The sequence below is a fragment of the Anopheles marshallii genome, chromosome 2, assembly GCF_943734725.1.
Source record: "Anopheles marshallii chromosome 2, idAnoMarsDA_429_01, whole genome shotgun sequence".
Classification (NCBI taxonomy): Eukaryota; Metazoa; Arthropoda; class Insecta; order Diptera; family Culicidae; genus Anopheles; species Anopheles marshallii.
In genome coordinates, this window is record NC_071326.1 from 1,559,572 (window position 1) to 1,585,443 (window position 25,872).

At 45.5% G+C, this 25,872-nt stretch overlaps 3 protein-coding genes across 3 annotated transcripts; 2 read left to right on the forward strand and 1 right to left on the reverse strand.

The window, feature by feature from the left end:
* Positions 1-3,991: 3,991 nt before the first annotated feature.
* Positions 3,992-21,116, forward strand: LOC128718857 (uncharacterized). Its single transcript, XM_053812473.1, has 8 exons — positions 3,992-4,196; positions 9,325-9,826; positions 17,685-17,896; positions 17,975-18,158; positions 18,237-18,555; positions 18,627-19,111; positions 19,735-20,102; positions 20,171-21,116. Exons 1-8 carry the CDS (start codon positions 4,018-4,020, stop codon positions 21,114-21,116), a joined length of 3,195 nt encoding a protein of 1,064 aa, XP_053668448.1. The 5' UTR covers positions 3,992-4,017.
* On the reverse strand, positions 4,365-5,539 carry LOC128718864 (protein flightless-1-like). The gene is made up of 2 exons (XM_053812480.1): positions 5,520-5,539; positions 4,365-5,463 (listed from the first exon to the last, which is right to left on the reverse strand). The coding sequence occupies exons 1-2, from the start codon at positions 5,537-5,539 to the stop codon at positions 4,365-4,367; spliced, it is 1,119 nt and encodes a 372-aa protein (XP_053668455.1).
* Positions 21,117-23,408: 2,292 nt separating the features above from the next.
* On the forward strand, positions 23,409-24,400 carry LOC128718865 (glycine N-methyltransferase). The gene is made up of 3 exons (XM_053812481.1): positions 23,409-23,748; positions 23,818-24,074; positions 24,131-24,400. Exons 1-3 carry the CDS (start codon positions 23,409-23,411, stop codon positions 24,398-24,400), a joined length of 867 nt encoding a protein of 288 aa, XP_053668456.1.
* Positions 24,401-25,872: the final 1,472 nt, after the last annotated feature.

The following is a 25,872-nucleotide window of genomic DNA, read 5'->3' on the forward strand; positions in this document are numbered from 1 at the left end:
AAAACCATTATCATTGTGATTCGCAAAAACTCCGCCAAATGTGGACTCTGCCACTGCGGTTACCTCCAATTGTGTGAGGCTGTCATGTGTAGGCACGTTGCATAACGCTTGCGGCCACGCTTTTTTTCTTTGACAAGCGCTCACTTTAGCAATCGTGAAGCCATTTCACCTGACGCGACCATACGCACGCGTGCCGATAGTTTTCGCGTCCGTACGAGCGCAGCAATTGTTGCAACACAACTGGACGGCCACTGCCAACAGTCCGGCCAACAGTTCCGAGTTTCTGAGCACAAACCCTTCTTGAGCAAATCCAGGGCCTGATGCAATTCGAACAAGAAAGCCATGCAAGCGTAGCCACGCTGGTCATGGAAGGGAAACTGTCGGTGAATTATGCATAAGCCCTCAGCCCTCTTCTAAGTTGCACACCAACTACTAACCTACTATCAGTGGCGTTCGCTGCACCGCTCTGTCCATCGTGAAGATATTAGGAGCATTCAGAACGGGTCTACGAACCGACCGCTACGATGTTTACGTCTGGTTGCCTCGGCAATTCTGATGAACGGTTCACTACAGTCATAAACGGTCGCTGTATAAATATCTAATTAGTACGCGAAGACACACGCTCACCAACCGTGCGTTGATCATCTTCGACTGTCCGACGATCCCGCTATGGCACCCGGGACCAGCGTTCCGATATGGTTCGCGGATCAGGTTGCTCCATCAGCGGCATCTCGTTCCAGTTGAGAAGCGCAACTGCGCATTTTGATCATCGATGCCAGGAGAAAAAAAAACACCGTTGGCTACAGGGGTCATTTCTAACATGACCGTAACTCTGGTGACTGTGCCGTAATAATCCTTAGCCATTCCCGAGTGACGGAGCTGACCTTGGATGGCTAGCTCTTGAGCACACAACGAGTATTCCGACTGACAGGAAGGAATATCTGGAGTGCAACATTGGAACAATTTGAAAGTTTTCCCCGCGAAGCGTAGCCGCTGTTTGGAAAATGTCCACATTACGCAAGGACTTTCTTTTTATTTAGCGCTTGCTTATGCCCCAATCGCCGGTCACCATCGCGATGCAGGTTGTCCGAGCAGCAAAGTTTTTATTATGCCTGCAGGGCCTGCGATAGTAAATGAAAATGTTCAGCATCTGCTCTGTTCGCCCCACTGCTCGATTACACAAATTGTATTCGAGTTGATAGCCGTAGAAATCCAAATTTCGTCGTAGCAGTGTTTGGTAATAACGAACGCATAGCGTCGCGGAACCATTTTCCAAGTCTCCGTTCCGAACTGGCTGTGGAGATTATTGGTTGGTCGGTTGTCCGTGGAGTAAAACGGGTGAGTAAAGGCTTTGATTGTTTCCGTCTATTGACGCCATCTAACTGGTTGCTCATTAGTACATGGAATGCATATGCACGACATTGCCGTGCACCCATAAGAATGGGTGAAAGTAGGCGGACAATCAGAAACCCGCCACCCAGCCAAGTTGCATCGGTATTGTCTGTGGGTCGATAGATGAGCCTCTTGTCGTAATATGAAGCGCGCTCCAGACATGGCTCTGTAAGCTGACTAGCTAAGCGATCGTGCCCGAGGGGATGTACTGGTACTTTCAATAACAACACAACAGCTTTCACTGTAGGAGGAAAAAAGTAACAATGCGGATCGCATTGTGCTACTCCATGTGTCACCTGCAAGAAATTACCCGCTTCACGATGAAGAAATACAATGTCAAACACCACTTAATCTCCCACCACAGTCTAAGTAGCATGCACGTGTGAAGGCTCAAAATAGTATAATGCCCAACGTAACCTTACGGGAGGCACGACACGAGTCGCAGTAGTGAGAACTATTAGCATGCAAAAGAAGGGCTATGATAGCAGATACGCGATAGACATCAGAGGATAAAAAAGTGAGTCTTCAGATCTCTATTTCACCAAGCGGTGCGGACTTTCGTTTTCCATGCACCGTTTGTCACGTCTACGTCCATCGATTGGTACCGATTATGACCTACTTGCCAGGTTCTACATACCTACGCGGTGTGCGGATTCTTCCGCCGGGGCATAAAACTGGTTCTGTGCGCAAGTAATCGGAACCTACCTTAGACGCGTAGTTGCGCCATAAAAAATCAAAACCAGGCTAAAACGGTACTTGGAAGGGAATGATCGTTTGGTCAGCGTGAAACTCGTTCCCGTGACGTAGGACATGGGCGTTACTGCGTCTGTGGTCAACCAACGGGACGGTGTGTGAGTGTTGACATGAGAAGGTATGATAGTGTTGGAGAACAGACCTATATATTCGATGTTAAGGGATTGTTGGAATGGTCATAACAGGGGTCTGAAATGGAGGTTGCGCCATGTATCGATTTCTCTTGAGAATGAAATCATAAAGACGGCGACTATAAAAGTGTTCCATTAAATGTTTGGTAATACCCGTTACTAGTACAAGTGTATTTTGTAGTACTTTGTAGAACTTTGAAGTAATTAAAATATATGATACTGTTACTGTTCCTATCAATGAAACTTGTTAGTATATTTTCACCACGTAACTGTTAAATTTTATCTTATAAAAATGCAAAAAAACTCAATTTCGCATCAATTTCACAAAAACCCTGAATGTTCACGATTCCAATTACATATGAAACAACGATTCGTAGTGTAACCTACAAATTTCATCAGATGCGTATAACACAATTCTAGAAAGCTGACTAATTTATTACCCAATCATATTAATGTTTCCATCGTGATGCAGGCACAACTTCCTTTCCTGACATTGGAATCAGTGGCAGTTAAATGGCATCCGATTCCGAATGAAGAGAGCTCCATTTACTTCCGCTCGCAACACTGCTCACGGTCAGCGTGTGCCATTTCTTCTTCACCAATTGATTTCATGCAATTTTCCATTTTCTCAAAATTAACCACATATTGATCGGTGGAGCCAACCCAAACAAAACCCTCTAACCCAAACGATGCGGCTGACCGAGGCACAAATTACGAGCAACAATAGCCACCCGCGCCCGGCTCGTGCGCATCCATCAGACGCAACCAATAGTAACCTTCTTCTTTCTGGCGTTTTCTCCATTTCTCGTCCATTTCCAACAGAGGCCTCCATCATCCCCATCATCATCATCATCATCATCATCATGATCCACTGTCAATAGTTTGCGTCATTGAACTTGAAAAAAGAAGTCTAGCGTCGATCGATCGAAACTATGTGTGTACGCTTCGTTGACTGTAGCCTGTTTGATCATCACCAACTGATTGGATGTGCTAGTCGACTTAGCTGTCCAATGTTAGCCGTGTTCCAGAGGTATGAATTAACAAAAGGGCTTGCGTTGCAGAGAGGCTAAATTAAAGAACACAGGTAAGGGAAGCCCAATACCCCTTCGCACTCCAACTTCTCCGGAAATCATCAGTAACGATGGTCAGCATCTCGATCGCGACACACTAAAGTTCCGTTACCTGTGGAGCATCATTACCACGGTACCGGCATTTGAACAGTGGCCATTTGGGAAACAAGTGGACCGCACTGTAAAATCTTCATCGTCATCGGTCATTGCGGTGCAGCTGCTCAGCCCCATCAGCATAAGCCAGCACATGACCGACTGATAGTGCGACCTCATCGCGATCAAACATTGATTACCGATCGAAGCAAGCGCTGCACGGGAGCTGCGGAAGCGGAGAGAAACAATCGAGCAATCCCTAAATATGGGTCAAGTGCAGCTGTACAGCATGTCAAACGAGACGTCGATGATCCTTTGACCGATAAAAAGTTCAGCGTTTGAGTTCCGAAAATTGTGAAAGTAGTACGATCGTGTGAAATGGATTTTTAACATGCTTGACACAATTATTGTGCCCACATTAGTTTATATATGCTCCGAAAAACGATAAGATAAGGTGCTACCTGCTTTTGAGCATAGTTCGAAGTTATAAACCATGGTCGAAACCACTAACGCCACCTGTACAAGTGTACTGTGCTGTAACACGAAGTGTGCAATGTGTTAAAGTCAGCAGAATCTGAATGCAAGCAATGGTCACGTACAACATGGATGGTTCGCAAAGAATGAGCCGCCCTCGACGCGGTTCGAGTGTATCCTCCGGTTTCCGGCTGATGGATGCAGACCACCTAGACACGATGTCCAGCATTAGTCGAAACAGTATATACAAGCTGAAGATAGATGCAATGTTTGACGATACGAGGTGAGTACTTCATGCCCTTTCGTACTGTAAAAACTCCTTTATTACAATAACCTGGTCAAAAATAATAGCGTAAACGTACTGTTTTAGAGTAACAAACATTCCCTGTATTTAGTAAAATACGTTTACATGTATGGAAAATAGTAACGATCATGTAACGTAACGTATCACTTATAACACTATTTTTAAGTTTTGTGCCCGGATTGTGTCCTGCGCCTCTGTTAGTTCCGCCGTTAATCGTTGCACAGTCCGCTCTAACTCACGCACCGTATTAATGAATCGCTGCTCAAGCTGTTCCTTCTGTTCTACCAGTCGGCGATACTTTTGCTCCAGCACGCTGTATGATTGTTTAAGAAGCACATGTTGCCGCTCTGCTTGTTTTTCTACCACTGCTGTCAAACGTTCTGCCCGTGGAAAAGGCTCGGAATGTCTTTTATTATCGAAATATGTCACCTCCGCTTGCTCAAACTGTATGTCCGTGTTATTGAGCGGGTAACCTTCATAGCAGCAAAGGCCTCCGTCTAATTTATCCGCACACAGATACTCTGCACCGTACACCTGAATGACAGAGTCCCAAATGGATTGCCGAACTTGAGCTACCCATTCGCAACTCCAGTGATTTTCTACAAGCCGGACGCGCCGCAAGGAAGGTGCAAAGTTTGGGAAAAATGGTACATTCTGCAGATGGTTGTGATTGATCCAGAAGTTCTTCAGTCGTGCTAGTCGCAGTGACGGATGGACGTCTATACGCGCGATCCTGTTTCCCGAAAGGTCGAGCACCAGCAGGTTGTCCATCGTCTGAAACCAGCCAAGTTTGACGTACTCCAGCTGATTGTTGGACAGGTCCAGTATGGATAGGGCTGTAAGATATCGGACATTCGGTGGAATAGCCGACAAAGGGTTGCCGTTGATGATGAGCGTGTTGAGGTTCCGATTTTCGTGCGGAGTTACCGCAAACTCCCGCAGCCCCGTATTATCGATGCGAAGACAGTGTAATTCATCCGAGCGAAAGGTAACCGTCGGTATCAGGCAGCCCTTCAGCGTTAGGAACGCCGTCTCTGCAAGCGCATCAAACAGCTGGGCCGAGAAATGTAGAATTTCACTTGATTCTATAATTATGTGAGATGAGGTTGGAAATGCGGCAAAGTACTCCTCCGTTGGGGATTCAAACGTTACGCCCTCGATGAAGCACGTTGAATTACGTTGCACCCGCGCACACTCTATCGTCTCCTTAATGATGGCTAATGAACATGGGATCGCTAAAAGTAATCTGAACGCAAGGAGCTTTACTGAAATTGCTACCTTGAAGCAGTATGCATTACTTACATGAATATTAAAGAACGCATCTCGGAGCCTTCGCAGTCGGTCGACCAATTGATCATGAACTGAGCAGCACCAATCTCTTATCGTTACTGGTAGCATGGAACATACGGCATCCTAATCGGAAGACGTACTCTCGCATAATAACAATCTATTTACACAGCCCCGATGGGATCTTGCAAGTACACGCCAACGTTTCGCATCTGCATCCCAATCACACCCTCGACGGTCTCATTCTCGAACACTTTGAGCGTTATCAGCGGATCTGGCGACTGCGCATCAGTGTTCACGTCATTCGTCGCTGCATTCAGCTCATCGAGAGCGAAGAGCAAAGCTTTGGCGATTGCTAACCGCGCTCGGAAGGGATTTGCATACGAACAGCATAGTCCACCGTTGTTGATACGATGAGCACAGCGATAGTCCGTTCCCAGCACTGTGATATTGTTGCGCCAGATTTTATCACGCACCTCGCTGACCCACTCGCAGTCCCAGCGGTTTTGCATCATTCGTGTGAATTTGAGTGCGGGAAACATTTCCGGGAATCGATCGATTCGCGACAGTTCGTTTTGCTGCACATCGAACTTGGTGAGGGCCCGTAATTCGACGCGCGCACTGGTTTCGATCTTGGACAGCTGATTGTCGGCGAGGTTAAGGACGCTCAGGGAGTTTACTAAAGTCATTTCACTCAGGTCGATTGTAGTCATTGAGCAGCCTGAAAGATCAAGCAGTTGCAGCTTCCAAAGGTAGTTCAAATTCGTGGGCAGCACTGTTAGGAGTCGTTCGTGTATAACAAGCGTCTGCAGGGTGAAATCATACGCGGGCACCTCAAAGCGGCTCAAGCCTGTATCACTGATTTTCAGATGGTTTAGCCTACTCAGTCCAAACACTATCTCACTCACATTGCCCTTGCGAAGTTCCAAGTTCAAGGTTGCTTCATCAAGCTGACGAAACAGATCAGCTCCGAAGCTGGGAATCGTTGCATGGAACAGTTCTACGTTTCGTTCTTTCGGAAATGTCACTTCAATGTCTGTGCTGTTAAGCTGGGCACTCGCTATGATGCAAACTTCCTCGTATTCTTTCTGCTTACGCAGCGTACTGTTCATCGAGTTGAAAATTAGACGCTCAGAAGCAATCGGAAGTAGATGAATTATACTGCAGCTCAATTCTACCGCCACTGTGGATGCTGCAAACAACAACAAACAAATTCCGCTAAACGAAAGCGATTGTTAATCGAAAAACGATTGCAAAGATTTACAGCATCTCAAAAATTACCTCGCTATTGAAAGCAACATTTTGCCGCCGCTTGCCGTGAATGTTTACGGTTGATAACGAACTAAAATAGACGAATGGTTGAAGATTGCTGCTACTTATCTAGCGCGTTCGCGAGGATCTCAGCTGTGAGTGGATTGTTTTGAATCAGAGTGCTCACAAATACGCAAGCGTTGGAGCGTGTGATTATCAGTCTTCAATAGCAATGTATTGTTGCCATGAAATTCCTAGAAATAGTTTGATTTCTCGGTAGTGTCAGTATTTCAAAAATCCTTGTTCTTTTCAAGTTGCAAAATTGAAGTAAATAAACTAGGCCTCTTTTTGGTTCCCATTTGTCTAATCAACTTTTTATTACTAACCGATTACTAACCTGGTTGCTATCGTACATAAACTAATTAGATTTCATCACAGATCGATAAACCATTTCGCAACTGAAAGTAGTTTCAAACATTGACAGCGGTACAGATAAAGCTAACGAGATGATAAAACTCCGGGGAACACGAGATTTCATCCGCAGCCTGCCATCTATCCGATACACTTTACAGCTATCTCCGCAAATGAAAGTTCCATTAATAGCTTTACTTACTTGGCTAAACGTTCCAGTCGGTGGAAACTGCCACCTCAGTGACATATGTTTATCGCGAAGTCCTTAACAGGAAAACCGACTGCTCCAGCTCCGGCATTTGGGTCACCCATTTCCATTACGCTTGTGTTTCAATGACACTTACTGTCACTTCGCGTGCAGCCTTCGACCAACGACCAACTGCACACTAGATGCATCCCGACGATATGGGTCAGCGCAGATAACCCGCTTGAAGTAGGGCTTAGATCTAGGAGAACGACATTTTTTGCTTCCGGCTGGTAATGCAAGCAGGGGAAAACTAGTTACATTCATCCTCACGTCTGTTGCTTTCGGTAAATCGATGACGCGCAAAGTCGAGCGCTTCAGTAAACCCCTGAAGGTATGCAATCGCTAGACATTCAGCCAAAACACCGTAAAGCGCAGCTGCTCGAAAGCTCGAACTCCAAGCATTAGAAAGTAGTTTTTCTTGTATCTTCGGGATGTACGCGGTAGGAAGGAACGAAGTGTGCGAGCTGATACGGAAGAAGTGTACATGCGAGGGTACGCGAGGAAAAGCGAAGCACGAAAATCTGTTCGCACCCTTGGTTCAGTGGTGCGGCCGTTCGACGCTCAATAGCTTGCTGTACGCGGTACCGTCCGGGTGTGTTTCCCAGTTTGACGCTCGAAAGCAGCAGAAAAATTGCATTTATCTGGCATTCGGTTGCGGTTGCGAGTGAGACTTTTATTTATACCCAATTGTCGTGAGAAGTTTTTTTTTGTCACCGGAAAATTGCGGAAAATTCAGTGGGCATCAGCATTTTTCCTACGTGCTGTGATATCATTGCTTGAAGTACGAATATTACTACGAAATGATGTGATGATTTTGTGACCATATCTCTGGAGCACAGAGTCATCGTAGCGCGCAGTGTGGAGCGTCCAGTTACGGTTTAGTGTTTCAGCTTGAACTGGTCGCGCATTTCATTGACCGAGATTTGGCCCACCTCCCCCGAAAAACGGCTACGTGATTGCTCATAAATGTTTAAAAGTTTTCCCGACACAACCACGAACCGAGCGGATCGGAAGCAGCATTCGCTGTGTGCGCTTGTTAGTAAGGATTGGCATGTGCGAAAGTAAGGCTGTAAGTGCGTTCGGGAGTGCGTAGTACAGTGCGTAGTGGATGCAGAGTGTTCTGTAAAATAATGACCTGTTTGCAGTTCGAAGTTTGAAGAAGAAAATGAACAATTCGACTCTACGTGTTACAGTGCCATAGTGTCTAGAATCGTTGGTTTGCCCGTCAGTATTTTCAAATTGCACAAGCTGGAGTAACATTCCGTGTTGTTGTGGGGACGAATATTTTTGTCTAAGGAAGAAGGGCTCTCATCAATCCCAACGATCAAGTGATAGTGGATCGAAAGAAAGTCTCAAAAATCATCCAAACATCACACTCTTTCTCTTAACGTCGTGTATTCGGAAGAGCTCGCTTTAAATGTGCAACCAGCAGTGCGTGATCGATGAACGTCATCCGAACATTTCGGTTCAATGTGGCAAACAGTTAGTGATTTTTTTGTGTACTTAATACACCAGCTATGCTTTTACGACCATAACAATAACAGTAACGCCAACGGCTGCGATCATAACTGCGACAGTAGCAACCACTATCATTGCGGCTGCGGCGGTGATCATATTCACAATGGGTACGGTGGAAGCGGTAGTGTTGATCCTCTACTAAGCTTACTAATACTCCCTATTTACACCTAGCGTAGCTATACTAATTGCTGTGGCAGGAGCGTAACGTAGTGGCAAAACAGTAGTACAGTAATGGCAGAATATTAATTGTCAGCTATTAACCAAGCTTTCCATAGCGCAATGGTAGTCTTTTGTTCACGTGCGTGATGCAGCCCATGTAGCACGGGTACTGATGCAACCTTCTTGTCCTCTTTTCTCTTGATCCTCGAATTCGCTTCGAACCACTCGTTGCAGGTCGATCATAAGTCAGCGGTTAGATGATCGCAGCTCACAAAACGGCCGTCGCCGCTCATCATCGATCAGTGGGCTGAGTCGGGGCAGTCTCGCCGGTGCCATCATAAACGATCGTGACAATCTGGACATCAGTGCGGTGGCAAGCAGTTTGCGCGATTTCGGTGGTGCCGGCGGCGGCACATCGGTGCTGAGTCCGGCCGGAGCTGCGGCAGCTCCAAGCGGTACGGCAGCAGGGAACGCTGGAGCGAACGGTCCTGGCGGAGGCGCCGGAGTTTCGCGACATGGCAGCGATGCACGACGGGAGATCAGTAACAGCGTGCAGGCTCAGATCGAGCGCATGTTTACGGACGTGGCAAAGGAGAACGGTGGCTCAACCACGGCCAATGTACAAAGCTTCAGTGTGCGATGTCTGGGTTCGCTGCCCCTGAAGGATAAGGTGACGAGTCTCGTTGGACTGCAGGAGCCCCTCAGGCAGCTGTACTTAAGTGGCGCCGGGCATGGGGTAAGTTCATTATGCGGGAAACAAAAACCCAAACCCAACAGAAAAACATTCGAAAAATCACATGTAACATTGCTGGAAACGTTGATCGGATGCTCACTCGATCGCTCGCTCGCACCTATTTCATCGCGCACTGTCATTTTAGCTATCGAATTTATTAACACAAATTTAAACCGATCAGTTTCGCTGCAGTCTTTATTACGGTCCCGATTACCTAACTAATCCACCGTAGCCGGTTGGTGCCGTACCGTTGCATCAGCCACAGCACACATTTCCGGAAGTAAATCAAAACACATTTATTAACACTCATTTCTGCGCAAAAGATTTTATCACCCCGCCCGTTAGCTCCTAATGAGGAAAGCTATTTCGGCAGTGTCTATTTTTACATGTGAAAAGCCTCACAGTGATTGATATAATCGCAAGAAATCAACAACAAAACAGCAACCAGAGCACAGTATTGATTGATCGGGAAATTTCCTTTTTCAAACAATTGATCCAATCACTCACGTATGAGTCTTTTGTTTGGTGGTTGAGAAGCATCGGTAAGCCTTTCTCGCCGCACGATGGAATAATGTACGAAGCTGCATCAAAACATCCACGGATCATCTCGCGTCGAAATAAGCGTCGCTTTCGAGAGACATTCACAAACACTCGACTACTACTTGTGCCGGTTGTTGTGTCTTTACAACATGAAGATAGCGTTTAAGAGGCATTTGTTTAATGTAGGATGGTTTTTGGAATGAGGAAGATGCTTAAAATCTCTCCTCGAGAAATGAGGAAATGTAGTGAAGCTGTGGTTCATGGTGGAAGCATTGCGTGTCAATAATCGCGTTTGTTAATTAATACGAGCGTTTGACTAGGCATTTCTTTTGTGCAAAAGGTTTTTTATAGGATAAGTTCACTAAATTATCTCAACCCAAAATGGCTACGTTAAAGCTGTTAGATCTTAATGTTTTATACACTGCAGAAGCAACATGATAGGAGTATTGAAATGTAGCCAATTCTAAAGTGTCTGGAATTTCGAACCCATTTGTCTAAGGAAGACACTTTTAAGTTCATTTTAACGATTTGAATAGAGATGTTTAAACATTTTCTCACATTCCCCACATGTGCTGATCATGCTGGGATCATACTAGCGAGGAGAACTGATTGAAATATCTTTTGCACTATATCTTACACTGACCGATCGTATTCCAGCCCGCAGAGATAGATAGTTCCGTTCGTTGATGTTATTCGATGCGCTCGTCGCTCGAACACGGAAAAAGCAACCCAACTACATTCGTTTTCGTAGAGATTGACCCCAAAGTTGGCTAACAAAAAATTACATTAAAAAATCCGTGCCAAGTAGTTCCGAGGGCGCAGGTCTCACCCGGGCAAGCACAGAAATCCATCTGCCGTAACGGCAACGGGTTGAATGTTGTTTTTTTTCAAACCATCAACCTTTTTATGAAACCGTGGTGAGGTTGATCTTTCGCCAAGCAATTAGCGACTCTAAGTCCGGTGAAGGAAATAGCTGCCCGGCAGGAATGCATAGGCAACGGCATAATCCGCATAAACTTCGAGGCTACACATTCTGGAATGTTTTATGATCGGACCGTGACACAAATGGCATGTTGGGAGTGTGTTGTACTACTTAAGCCACCTTATCGTATCATTGATACAGCAGTAGTTTTGAAGGGGTAATGTCCATTCCAGATACTTTGAGAGTTTACTTAATGTCCATCTGCTTGCTAAACATAGAAGTTGTCGGATTTGTTTATTTATTGGTGTTTTCTACAATATTTTGACTCATATATGTTGGAAACCATACTTTTAATTGCATTTCTATATCAGTAGAAAAAAGTTCTGATAGTTGAGTATGGAGTCCATTGCGGTATTCGATTAATTTATTTCTCTTTCACCTTTCTTCATACAACATAATCGAGTGGTGAAACCAAAGGGGGAAGCGCTTTAGTCGTGGAGAGCTTCTTCATCAGCTTTCCCGGAGCAAGCCATTAAAATTCCCCAAACCGATGCGATGCAAACCACGAGCGGGACTATTTTAAATAGTCATAAAAGCCATAAGCAAGCGAATAAAACAAAAAAAAACTACGCCAACACACGATCAAAACCGTCGTGAATATATCTTAATGTTTTAAGCTAGCTTTCCGTTCGGACGGGTAATTTTTACTTTTTCGCATATTCATGTGCGCACTTACACTGAGCCAATCTCATTTGCGCACCTTATGCGCATGCGAATAGAGCCGATGCTTTAGTGGGGGAGTATAAAAAAAGTACTTACAAGTCGTTGGAGAGAAGTTAAAAAAAAACGAATAGCACACTCACGCATAAGCTACGTCACCTTCACGATTCACGACTTGCGTCGTCACGCTGGGTCGCCACACTAACGCCCGGTGTGGCGAGCGCCGGAGTCTGGCAGGTGAGTAAAATTGGTGGAAAGTGAAATTGCCTGCTGCACGCCTATCACCCACCAGCACATTTGCTTCAACATTGGAGCAATCGTGTGAAATCCTATCGCGCCGGCAGGATTTTTGGACAGGCCCCCTCAGAAATGAGAGCCTCCGAAAAGAAATCTCATAATGCGACTAATTATGATCGTTGGTAGCGCTGCCCGATTATGGACGGAGGTGCAGCTCAGAGAAGACACTAAATGCACACACACACCCACGAAAGGCGATGGTGTAGGCGCCAGTTTTTGTCTAACGAACTGTGAAATGTGCATAAATCACCGCTCGTGTCCGTAACGTTGGTTGACGCAAGTGCCATATTTAGCCGCTCCTACCGAGCAACAGCTTGAAGATGTTCAACCAAAATGGGAAAGGTGTTATAGTCATCATACAAAACATCTGAACAAACTGGGAGTGATCCATGACCAAAGTTTGGAAAAAAGGTTCAAATTGTATCTGGGTTTTAACCGGTGACAACCTATATCTCCAAGGTCTGATACATGTCCAAGAGGTGCAATTTTCAAAAGCAAAATGCTTTTTCCAGCATAAAAGCAAAAACTATCTCCCAAACGCGGTCACCTTAGCATTTGAGCAAATCTAGCCGAACCGTAGAAAAGAATTAGATCATGTTGCGCACCACGAGTGTCCTCAGTCGGCCAGAATTGACCCACATCCTGTGCGTGCTTTTCATCCGCCTGCCTTTGGTCTTTGTGCTCCAAAAGTGGGCCAATATGGTGTGGGACTGCAGGTTTTTACTGAAAAACACTCCATCTTCCAGTTGTGTACATCCGCGCACACTAGTGCTCGAACCAGTTCCAGAGCCTGGCGTACTGTTTACCCGCATTGCTCTGTCCAGTAGCTGTTAGTGGGATAGACCCCTACACACCGCTGTTCGATAAAACTGGTTCAGTTTGACACACTTTAATTGCAACAATTTTTCAATTACTTTTCCCTCGGTACGAGATACCATCATCGGACACGCGCTCGTCCTAGACGATCGGCAATGGCATTGAATTCGTGGAAAAACGGGCACGACGTAGAGTACGACAAAATGGCCCAAGTCCGTGTGTCCGGAAGACCGAACTGGTCGGGTCGCACCGGGAGGTTGCCTACGCGCAAGAAAGTAAGCGATCCGCGCAACTCGTGCCGTACGACCTAGTTACCGACCGCTGTTGGCCTAGGCAGTAAAAGGAAACGTATTGAAGGTTGGGAAAAATGGAATCGAACAACAAATAAAAAGCACACAGTAACAGCAACACCTGCAGAACTAAAAAAACACGAAAAACGGCAACCTTTTTCCCGGGTTCCCCAGGCATTCAAAACCTGTGCAGTGCGGGTAGACCGGCAGGGAAGGTTTGGTCAGGAAAATCAAGATCAAAATCAATGCAAAACCAGTTCCGTTCGATGCTCCATTAGCGTAGGTTGGAAGACCGATGCAAGCGAAAAGCTTGGATCGTGGCTGCCTCTAACGGAACGGGCAGTCTAGTTTTCGTTTTCCCGCAGGTTTTTCTGCCAACCAGGAACCATTCGGTGCAGCTCTGGTTTTTTTTGCAGGTGCTCTAATTATAGTATTTGCAATGGTAATCACATAAACTGCGGAAAGATTAGCGCGAACGCGATTTGTGTTCCAAATTGCAGATGTTTCTTCCTTTTCTAATTGTGCTAGATGTTTGTTGTAACAAAAACTGCTCCTTGTTAAAGCACCTAATGACATGTTCCGTTGAATGTAAATCTTTATCTTACTGTAACCAATCAACATTAACACATGTTTGTTAATAATTTGCTGTTTTATTACTACCACACAAGCCAATTGGTTTAATCCAATCGAGCCGAAGAATGTTGAACAGATCAGTTGATCTTCCTTACCACCGACAAGGAAGATATCGACTGGGATATTAAAAGCCATCGGAACTCAGCATGCTGCGAGTTTGGGGTCCATTTTCCGCGCCTTTTTGCTCCACCAGAGAAAAAAAAACGACCGTTTCGACTGTACACTCTGATCTGCGCGTACTGATTAAATGGTATAATAGTTACGGAGAGAAAGGCGACCGGGTTTTCGGCGTGGGGGTACAGGCTTCGACGAGCGAAGGTTTTTGGATTTGAAATCCAAAATTTCACCCAAATACGCATCGAAGCGCCACCGAGTGATACGTCGATCCATCGCGTTGGTAAGCGCGTACTGTTGGCGCGATACTGTTTTATTTCATTACGGTGCCGCTGTGTTTTTCCTCCAATTTTTAATTCACCGAGCTCAATGCCTCCAGCGTGGTCAGGACTGGCTGCAGCATAAACGTTGACCCGAGAAGGTAAAGGAAAAAAGCAGCATTGCTTCATTACTGCGGTGCATGATCAGATTGCTTTACTTTCGGCGCGAAGCTATCAAAATTGTTTCTCACTCAGTAAGAATCACTAACAAACTGGCAGGCGATCGTTTAGCTATCAGTGACGAGATTTTCTTGTATGCTTCCATCTTAGTGAATCTTCTTTACAATGGTGTATTCATCAATGGTGTCTGCAAATGCAATGCAAGCGGAAATTATACAGACGAAGTAGTACAGTGTCTTGTTAGCCTCATTGTTTGTAAAGATACTCATTTGGCTATTCCTGAATTCGTGTCAACAGTCGATCTTCAAAGTTGGAAAACACTCAAATCTTTGATTTAAGCAACGGGGCGAGATTTCCCTTCCAGAACTGGAATGATTCACCGCTCACGATAAGCTCCCTTGGCCCAAAATACTGCCAGGCGGTTTAACGTTTTTGGCGGCTAGGAGGCAAACAATTTCCCATGCCCCATTTGCATACGATCGAGATGATCGTGCTCGAACACAAACTTACAAAAAAAAAGCAATCACCGTAACTAACTTTCGCCTTAGTCTGCGTTTTTAATGAGAAACAGGTATGGTACGTGCGCGTTTTAATTTGGTGCATAACCTCTTCTAATGAAACCAACTAACCGGTGACGTTCGACATCAGGATCGACCTCTACGGGGCGGAAATTGCGTACCGCAGGTTGGGTTTTGTTTTCCAGCGTGTAGTATTCAAAGCTTCTTCGAACACCTTTTGCTACGGTTTAATTGCCGATTTTGCACTAGTTGGTAAGGGTTGTGAAAAAAGTGAAACCAAACGCTAACTGATGGAAAGATTACCATTTCATTTCCTTCAGCCCACACGTATGGGCAATGTTTCTATCGTGTGCCTTTGAAAAGAAGGTGAAAGTGCTGTTTAACGAGACCCACCATTATAAGGTATCGTCAGTGCAAAACATAAATGATTTAAAGTTATCTTTCCCTAATTGAATGAGTTGCGAGTTGCGGCCGCTCATTGTAACGGATTAATGACCATCGATTGTCACCTCGAATGCTTAAAAGTGGACAGCATTCGAGCCGCAAAAAAAGAAACAGAAACAGTGTTTTGTTTTTCAGTTCGTTTTGGTTAAATTAAAGGAGCACATTAGTATTATAAGTCCTTCTACATCGTCTGTAACACAACATGTGTAACTTTTTGATAATATTCTCCCCAATCTGAAAAAATGTTACAATTTTTTTATCAACTTTATTATTATGATTTGAACGTCTTCACATCCTAAATGTGAGCTTTACCTCGTAAGTACACTTTTGTATGAAAACATACTTATCTTCACTTTCCACCTTAACCTTCCTGGGACCATTGAAAAGGTTTCGACAGAAAGAGTGACCTACATTTTCATAACAATATCAAAAAATCCACTGGTTATCTTCAGGAAATGCTCAACTCTTTTTTACCTTTCTTGATCGAAGCTCAATCTTTAGTCCTAGGACAATCGAACGCATTATGTTCTCCGCAAGTAGCAATTCTGTGTTTCGATTCACCATTTTTTTTAAAGTATACTCTTCACAAAATTGGTTTTGAACGGCAGATGAAGACTGGTCCCGTTAGGCCGCTCTAACCAACGTCTAGCAACTACCTCCCTAGTTAGGCGATAATAGTGATTCCTATGTTGCGCGAAGAATAGCATAATTGTACGGCTTCGTAGGTCAATATCAGGCATGGTAAGGCCAGCTGCGTACGATGCACTATCACAGACCCCAGCATCTCTCTCTCGCTCTCACAGACATTCATTTCAGGTGCTTACATTGAGGGAAAATTGAGAAGCAGACCAACACAAAAAAAAAACACAGTTATCAAAGGGGCCAACCAACTAGGGGATGCGGATCAGGGCGGGAAGATAAATTATCACTGGTCCGAGCATACAAATTTCACCTTCCAACACGAACGCTAGAAAGCGTACACCTTTAGCTGCTACCGCAGCAGCATGCTAATGGCGGCGCATTATCTCACAGTTCTGGAAAGCTTCCCAGCTAGCTAATTAATTGACCGATTATCAAATTAGGCATTTTTTGTGTTATTGTTGCAGGTGGTAGCTAACCAGCTCATCATCGCTCCCAGGTACGATAGGAATCGCAAAAAAAAACTGTTAACTTGATAATGGCGGACTGTTCATTAAAGATGCTAACCGCCTCCGCGCATTTGCCAAATTTAAAACCGTTTGATTTTTGCTCAGAATTATTAATCGTTAGTAATTTGCACTGGTGCGAAAACGGGGTTTTCCCAGTGATTGGCAAGCTTGTATGCCCGAATGTTTTAATGTGGAATAGTGTGAGGTGCAGGTTGCAATGTATACTCGCTTGTCGTAGCATTTAAATGTATTTAATTTCGCATCACTAAACATGAACATTGGAACGTTCATCAATGTGTGGTAAACTTTACTCCACAACTCGTGTTTCTGTGGCGTGTGTCCGTCTGTAATGCATGTTACAGCAGTAGACTAATTGAACGGAAAACATTACATTGACGGGCAGCGTCTGAAGACAGGCCTGGCCCGGAGTGTATTTGTGTTAAACGTTAATTATCAAACTGTGCCACTTACCGTCAGAGACCCAAAACGGTTCGACGCTACCGTCGATAGCAAAGCAGCAAGAAGAAAACCCCAAAACCCCGCATCCATGAAGTGAAATTCCACCGATGCGCATACCGGACGGATCGATGCGTTTCTTTTCCGCGCTTAACGCTCGAAACAACCTGATTCCAACGCCAAATAAAGTCGAGAGATTTGTGGTGGTTTTGGCATTTTTGGAAAATTGTAGGGTTTTCGCGCACTATATCTCCAAACATTTCCTTCCTCTCGCCATGTTGCCTTTCAACCAATGGCGTGAGGTGCTTTAGCCCTCCCTAAGCTTCGTATTGATGAATCGTTTACCGTCTAGCACCGTACTATTCACGAGATAAACGTACTTTCAAAAATGGGTCAGTTCGTGGGGTCAAGTGATTTCGAAATTGAGGATGAAAGAGTAACATCCCACAGGGTGCACCGTGCCTGACGTGTAGCTGACGATCTTTACAATTGATGGCCTTTTTCCCATTTTCCTGACTTCCAGACGCAGACGGGTGGATCGCTTGACATCAGCCCGATTGGGTTGCGTATTAGGGCGGGCAGTGGTAAGGAACCGGCCGTTACACCCTTCCAAAACATTGCCGTCTGGTCGGCGGTAAAGTTCGTCGTATCCGGTGCTGAAGGTGGTGCCGCCTTTTTGCCACTCATCACCGATCCGGAAAACATCGACAAGAGCTCATTGTTCCGTCCGCTAAGGTAAGGCGTAAGCACTCCATTGTCGTTAACGAAACGATCAACTAATCTTACGGTTAATGTCCATCTCATCCACAACAGTGCCGCCGATAAGCGTCGGCTTTCGTCCGGCATTCACTCGCCGCTGTTTGCGATCGTGATGCGATCTACGACCGTGCCACGCCAGCTAGAATGCCACGGGTTCGTCTGCCAGACGCCGGAAGATGCCATTGTGATTGCGGCAACGCTCTACCAAAGCCTGATGGCGCACATGAGCAGTGGCGATGTAAGCATCGAGTTTTTTGTGTATTTGGAGCAATCCATTGAACATATTAAATACAACGTGTTTCCATCTCGCGTCCAGAATCAACGCCCGAAGCGTCCCAAGAATCGAAATGGTGTCAGCTGCATGAGCATTGCGAGCAGCACCGTGACCACCAACACCCACCTACAGAGTGGTTCCACCAAGCTGTCCTCCAGGAGATCAAGCGCCAGCCAGCGAAGCATGCTACCGCCACCACCGAGACCGCCGCGCATGAAGCGCAGCGCCACGAGTTCGCTGAGCGGTGAAAGTGATGCCGTCGTAGGCGTCAATGATGATGAGTCGTCGACCGAGGAACGGCGAAAGAAGAACGTCAAGAACAAACGGCCACCACCGATTCCACCAAACCCACCGCGGGCAAGTAAGTGTGCTCCTCAATATTGTGCCAACTCCATTGTCCGTCTTACTAAACCTAAACCTTTGTTTCCTCAGTCTCTAACAGGCCGATGCTGGACGATATCTACACCGATCGTAGCCATTCGAATGACGAGAATGGTATTGCTGCCAAGGAGGGCCCATACCCTGCGCTCACCGATAACTCGACCGGGGACATACTGACCCGGGTGGCCATACCGCGCTCCGGCAGCTTCCTGAATACGGCCGGCCTAACAAGGTACAAATCGCGCGCCACCCGGCGGCACACGGGCAAGGTGGGCGGTGGGGGCGGATCTCCGCTCGGGTTCAGTGAGCTGTTCAACGAGTTCCGGCTGCAGGAGAATCTGCACTCGCTGGACGAGATCCTGAATGCCATAATTAACTCGGACGGTATGTCGTTCAACGATCTGAAACCGATCTACAAAGAGTTTCTGCTCAAGCTGGCCGTCACGCTGACGAAGGACGAGCTGTACCAGCGCTCGAAAAGCATCATGCGCCGGCAGAAGAAGAAAAAGTTGAAGCGAAGAAACAGTAACGTGCAGGTAAGCTGGGAGGCGGTGTACGAGAGTAGGTATAGGTTACGCATACGAACATAACACACCTTCTGCACTGATACCGAAGACTTTAGGGTAGGGCCCCATCCGAGGCAGACGGCAGATATGCGGGACACTGGACACATGAGAGTACAACAATGTAATACGCTATCGACTATCGCACCGATTGAATGCACGGGTAGACTAGACTTATTAGTAAACTAGTAGTGTAGGATACAGAGGGACTGGGTTATGCATGTAGCTACTAACGGATAGGTTGCAAACATTTCTCAGGCTAACACACCATCATCATCTTCTCAATTTCCGCAATAGAGCAGGACACTGTATGAAACATTACCGAACCCAACAAACACTGCCGACCGTTTGTAATGGTAGGAAGGACTGCGTGAGACGCGAAACGGGTTCTCCCAATGCACACTGTTGAATAGCCCGGGACATTGATGTCGCTGTAGAAAAGAACAATAGAAAACTAATAAATTCACTATCTTTAAACTAAACCAACCACTCTCTGTTTTCTAACCTATTTCTGTAGAACTACGCGTAGTTAAGTGCGAAACGTCCAATGGCACCAAACACGAACAACACTAACAATTTTGCTTTCATCCCTCCAGAACCAGCGACGAAAACTTCTGATTGGGGCCAAAGGTCTCAAGAAGGTGTTTCGGTTCGGTAAGTTTCGCAGCAAAAAAAGCACGGGCAGCAACACCGGAGGAGCTCATACAGGGGGCGGTCATGGCGTCGGCAACGGGCGAACTGGTGGCCACGGAAACGGAACTGCTGGGCACGGTGGTGGGCACGGAGCGAGCGGGCACGGTACGGCGACGAGTGGCCGGGTCCATCAGCTCGCAGACCAGCTATCACTGGATCTTAAAGCGGCCGGAAAGAAGGACCGATCACGAATTGCAACTAGTGGTTCAGAAGTTTCAGACGCTCGACATGAGCATACACTGACCGCGCACAACAGGAACAGCTCGAGCGGGTAGGTTCACATCCACGGCCACATCCGGTGAGAACCAATGTAGTCATTTTGCGCCTTTCTACTTTCAGCTATGTGTCGTGTTCGGAGTGTAGCTATGATTCGGATGCATGTACCTGTACCTCGGCCGATCGCTGCTACTGCAGCTTGGGCGGGGATGACATCAATGCCAAACTCAACCAGGCCAGCAACCGTAGTTCGGCACCGAGTTGTCGTAGCGAGGACAAGTGCTACTGCTCGATGGGCGAAACACCGAACGAGGAAGGCTCGACGACCTGGTGCGATACGGACAGTTGCATCAGTAACGAGAAGTGCTACTGCTCGACACGCCACGGACAGGTCGCTAAGTGTGGTGGCGGTGGTACGGCCGGTGTTCACAGTGTTGGTAAGCTTTCCGGCACTAAACCGACCAAGGTGGACAAGTTGGCATTGGACTATGAGCTGTTCACCGTTGGCGGTAGTGGGCGTCCAGTAAAAGCCTCCGAAGCGTTGAGCGTTAAGAAAACGGTGGAAGTTGCGGCCGAGTTTGCCGATGTGAAGCTTAGTCAAACGACTGACATTACGAACCTGAAGGGTGATCCGCAATCGAGCGCCACATCCGGCAGCTCATCGTTGGCATCCACCACGAAGAAGTCCAGCGACCATCGGAATGCTTCGAGTCGTCATCACGGCCATAATCACCATCATACGCACATCCATCGCGATCAGGAAAACGACCAGAAACGATCGAACGGTGCTCAGGTTGGTCAGGTGACGAGCGGTGGCAGCAGCAATAGTAATCTGCACTACCATCGCCATCACTACAGCACTAGCACGAAGAAAAAGAGTCTACCGGTCCAGCTTCCGGGCAGCGACTATCAGTACATTCACTCGACGCAGTCAGACTTGATAGTGCGCAGCGGTAAACAAGAGCTAAAGAATCCGAAACGCTTGACCAAGTCGGAGAGCTACTATCAAGCTGGCCGACCCGTGAGTTCTTCGCTCGGACTGGAGGATTCGTTGGGCTATCTGCCGTAGGAGCCGCAATCTTTTTTGTGGTGGCTAAAACCAGTGTGTTATAGTTTTCGCTCAGTAAGCACAAGTATGATTTTTTTTCCTGAAAGTAAACGGCGAAATTCATCTCGAACCGATTGGCCGATCCGTTACAAGACCGGCATCCGTTTGGAAGGACACAATCTGTTTACTCTCAGCGAAGATAAGCATTTCCTCATTTTGTTTTGGTTTGTTTGCCCACCATTTCGATCTATTTGCTTCCAATATAGCTTAAGACACTCCTTGCGGCGCATTTATAAGGTTTGGAGCATTGCAGCAGACTGATGCTTTATCAGACGGATAGAGGGGGTTTTTCTGTTGCCTGCAGCAATTTAGTGTAATGTTTGTCATTTGCGGTGTTGCCCAGGTATACAATTGGACGTTGTGACTCACCAAGATTATTGTCTTTTTAACATACAAACTAAGAAACAGAAACACTTTGGACTCGGACTCGTTGGATGGGCGTTGCTGCAACATTTTCTTGGGATGCTTTTAACCGAATTAGACAAACTGTAAGCTGTACATTGTGGTAACGGTTGGGTAACTACTAGCAGAGTGGATTTATTTTAAAGTGAAGAAAACATAAACCTACGTAGCGCTTACGTCCTTCACACTAAGCTAAGAACACGGTAAGGTACAACATATTAGGGTGTCGATAATTTTCCGCCGTTCATCTCGAACTCTTGTTGTATCCATGGTTTCGACGCATCTATTGCAGTTGAATAGAATACCCTTTACCTAGCTACTCTTGCACTACAAAGGAACTGTCTACATAATGGCTCGTTGCACTTGAATCGTTCCAGCAACGTTAGCATACTTTAAGCATCCTTTTACAGCACGACTGAACGAAGGAATATACCTACTATTTATTTTAGGAGTACTTCTTTTTTTAAACAACACACACACACACACTCTTCGTGCAATATCAAGTTCGTGGTAAATGGAACCCCAGTGCAATAAACAACAGGACGTAACGTATTGTGCAATCAACGATGCTATTCGCAATCGAAATCTATGATAAGCTGTAGGAACAGAATGGGAATATAGTGATAAGTATGGAAACAATCGTAGTGCAATAAAAATCTTTAATTAATAAATCTTACAACCAATATTTTATTTTTCACTTTCATGGATAACAAAAGCGTCGTTCGATTAATAAGGAATGGCCGTTTAATAAACACCACACAACACAAAAAACAGCTCCTGTGACTGTGGGGCTTTTTGTAGAGTTTCCATACGCACGTAGCGCAACAAAACATATTTTTCAAAATATCACATCCAAAGTTCATAGGGTATCTCCAACAGCTGACTGGTTGTTATTATCACCGTTTGCGAACGAAACCGTCTACAACGGTTGTTTCCTTAGGCTTTTTTGTTGGATTTGCAGCGCCACATGTTTATGTTGCTTTCCTGTTTTACCAGACACTACAGGAGGCTCGAACCAGCGGGACCGAAATCTGCTTATCATCTTATTTGTCTCGGATGCTTCGTTGTTGTTTTGTGCGATAAGGAATAAGGACTAGTAGTATGTGCGCGCTTGATGATCATATTTGCTGGTGGTTGTATAATGCCAAGTTCAACAGCACCACCGTGGCACTATTCCCAAGAGCCATAGTACGGATCTTTTTACCTCAGCAGTCAGCAAGTGTCTCTTGCCGCGAGTGGTCTAAATTTACAAAAGGTAACATAGTCTAAGCTTCTTGTTTTAGGAAACAGCATGTGATAAGTATCATGGAAAAGCTATAAACGACCAACAAAGCAGTGAGAAAATTATAGCATAGCGCAACTATGAAAAGAACCTTTGCTTGGAATTTCCTTGACCGTGACCACGAGGGTTCCATAATTATTTCTAAACCACTTCGCACAGCTCGGGGCCCGGTGCTTCGATGCTGAGGTGCGGTTATTTCCGGTGCGAACGAATGGATCGTGCGAATGACGAGCGTACGTGCGCTAAGGAATCGTGAGAACAAGTTTCGATGAAGTAAACTACAAATGGACATGATGTGGTGTTTTCGCTTATGCAATCCTTGCCCCTGAGGGAGTTGGTTCAAATAAAGAGCACTCTACTGATAAGTCAGCCTACAAAGCGAACCATGTTTGTTCTTTGGAATGCCAATATTTCTAAATAGTCAAGGAACAGTTATTTTATTATACAGAACAAGTCTTTTTATGCTACACTTTTACTTAATCGTTAGCAAAGTACTTCGTCACTAATAAGATGTAATTCTCCAATCTATTTCATCTGTTTGTATGCCACATAGAGACTAAAAGCTTAAAATGTCTCAAGCCGACACCGTTTTCCAGTCCCGATCGGACGGTATCTCAGCCGAAGGTGTGCGCGATCAGTATGCCGATGGAAAGGCAGCCAAAGTGTGGGAGATTTTCATTGGAGACAAAAAGTCTCGCACGGAAAATTATCGCAATTTCCTGGTTGAAAAACTGCGCCAAAATGGGGTACGACGCATATTGGATGTTGCTTGTGGAACGGGTGTGGATTCGATCATGCTGCTGGAAGAAGGATTCGAAGTCGTCTCCATTGATGCTTCCGACAAGATGCTGAAGTATGCGCTAAAGGAACGCTGGAATCGCCGCAAGGAACCCAACTTTGATAAATGGGGTGAGAGTTTACTTTTAAATACGTGCGCTACGAATATCTTCCATTTTTATCCATTTAATTCGCTTGCAGTTATTGAGGAGGCAAACTGGCTCACGCTGTACGATGATATAAAACATTTGCTTAATGGAGGCTTCGATGCCGTTATGTGTCTGGGAAATTCGTTCGCTCATCTACTGGATAACTTTGGCGATCAGCGCGAACAGATTCAGGCCATTCGTAACTTTGAAAAATGCGTTAAGCCTGGAGGTTTGCTACTGATCGATCACCGCAACTACGACAACATCATGGACACTGGGGCAACGCCCGCCAAGTGCATCTATTACAATGTACGATTCGGAGCATGCTCTTACTACTCGAAATTAACATTCTCTTTACCTTACAGAGCAGCCACACGACAGACATCAAAACGTCAGTACTGTACGTAGCCTCAAAGCCGACGCTCGTCACACTGGACTATCAGATTAGCACGGGTAACGATGTCAGTGAGTTCCGATTATCGTACTACCCGCACAAACTGCGCGTGTTTGAACAAATTCTTCAGACTATCTTCCGAGGCAACAAGCTGCACGAAATCAATGGTGACTTTAAGCCACTAACCGGAGTCTCCAATCCGGCCTTTTACATTCACGTTGTCCAGAAAGCTTCATCCTAAGTACCCAGCATTCCCACTCCTATCGCAAGACAAATTGTACTCCAAGTGATTTACAAGTCGGAAAACGAGTAAGGAAACACCGCACGGACCACACAGCATGGGGCACGACGTAAGCATAGCGTAACGATTGGCGAAAAAAAAACCAAAATAAAGTGACTCACTGCCTAGCAGTGGTTTTTCCAACAGTAATCCGGCAACAGCTTGGTTAGTACAGCGTGAGAGATGGCGTTCTTACTCCAAGTAGCTACTGTTGAACCATTCGACGTCAACGTACCGAACATGTGGGAGCACTTGTTCGCCTTGCACTCGATAGCAATTATTAGTTTCAGTAGAGCTGAGTGGATTGCATTCAAAAGATATGCTGTATTTAGATCAATGCTGTTGTGCATTTTCAAACATTTTTGCGCGTAATGTTACGCGTTTCAGTAATTCGAAATTTTCTAGTTCAGCTACTTACGATCTTTTACAAAAACAAGGACAACATTTGAGGTAAGAAGTAGAAGAATTATCGCCATTGTGTTCAATTTATTTCATTTGCATCGTGTTGGTGTTGGTAACACATCAATATATGAACTTAAGTAAGTATCTTATATATTGAATTAATTTCCGTAAGTATATTAAGCTCTAAGAAAATGGTCCGGTTGTGTATTTGGTATCGGTATCGATCCCACACGGCACGATCTAGACAAACCAAAACGTCTGCACCATTAATGAATAACCATATCTATTTTCAATAAGGAACAGGTCTGGAAAAATTGGATAACAACCCTACAGCCCGATGATGTTGTCCATTTTTGTCAATACGTTCAACGAGAAAGACTTCATCTTCGTTCTTCCATCGCTCGAAGTTGTGAAGTTTACATAATTACGTCACCAAACGTACAATGTAATGTAATTTCGCGGATAGTCTTTCTAAACTGACAGAACACAACGCTTCCTTGAATGAAGATCGTGTAGAAGTTCATGGCTAAAAGATCATAGTTGCTATGATCATGGCTGGACACTGTTCATGCTGTTCAAGCTTGGCATGCATCCGGAGGTTCAGGGCATGGTCTATCAGGAGGTGATGAGCCTGTCTGTGTCTGTCGCGGTTAGAACAAAGCCGGTGACGATGGAGGAGGCAATGGATCTAGTGTATACTGAAATGGTATGCAAGGAAACGATAGGTCTGTGTTGTTTGGGGATACGCGTGGCAGTCGATGAAAATCATGATTGCTCATCTGGTTCGATACTATCGCTTTAAAGCTACACTTTAAATGGAAGTAGTAGCATTGCCTGTTAAAATTCGCCATCGCGCTACGAATCATACATGGATGTCTAGCGATGAAAAAGAATCGCAACTAGTATTTAGTAGTTTAAGTGTAAGTTATGCTTAGAAATTTTACAGAATTTCTTCGCTCACAAGCGTTCACAATTATTTAAACTAGCCACTTTTAGTAAAGAAGATAATTTCAGCAGCTTTTGTTTGTTAG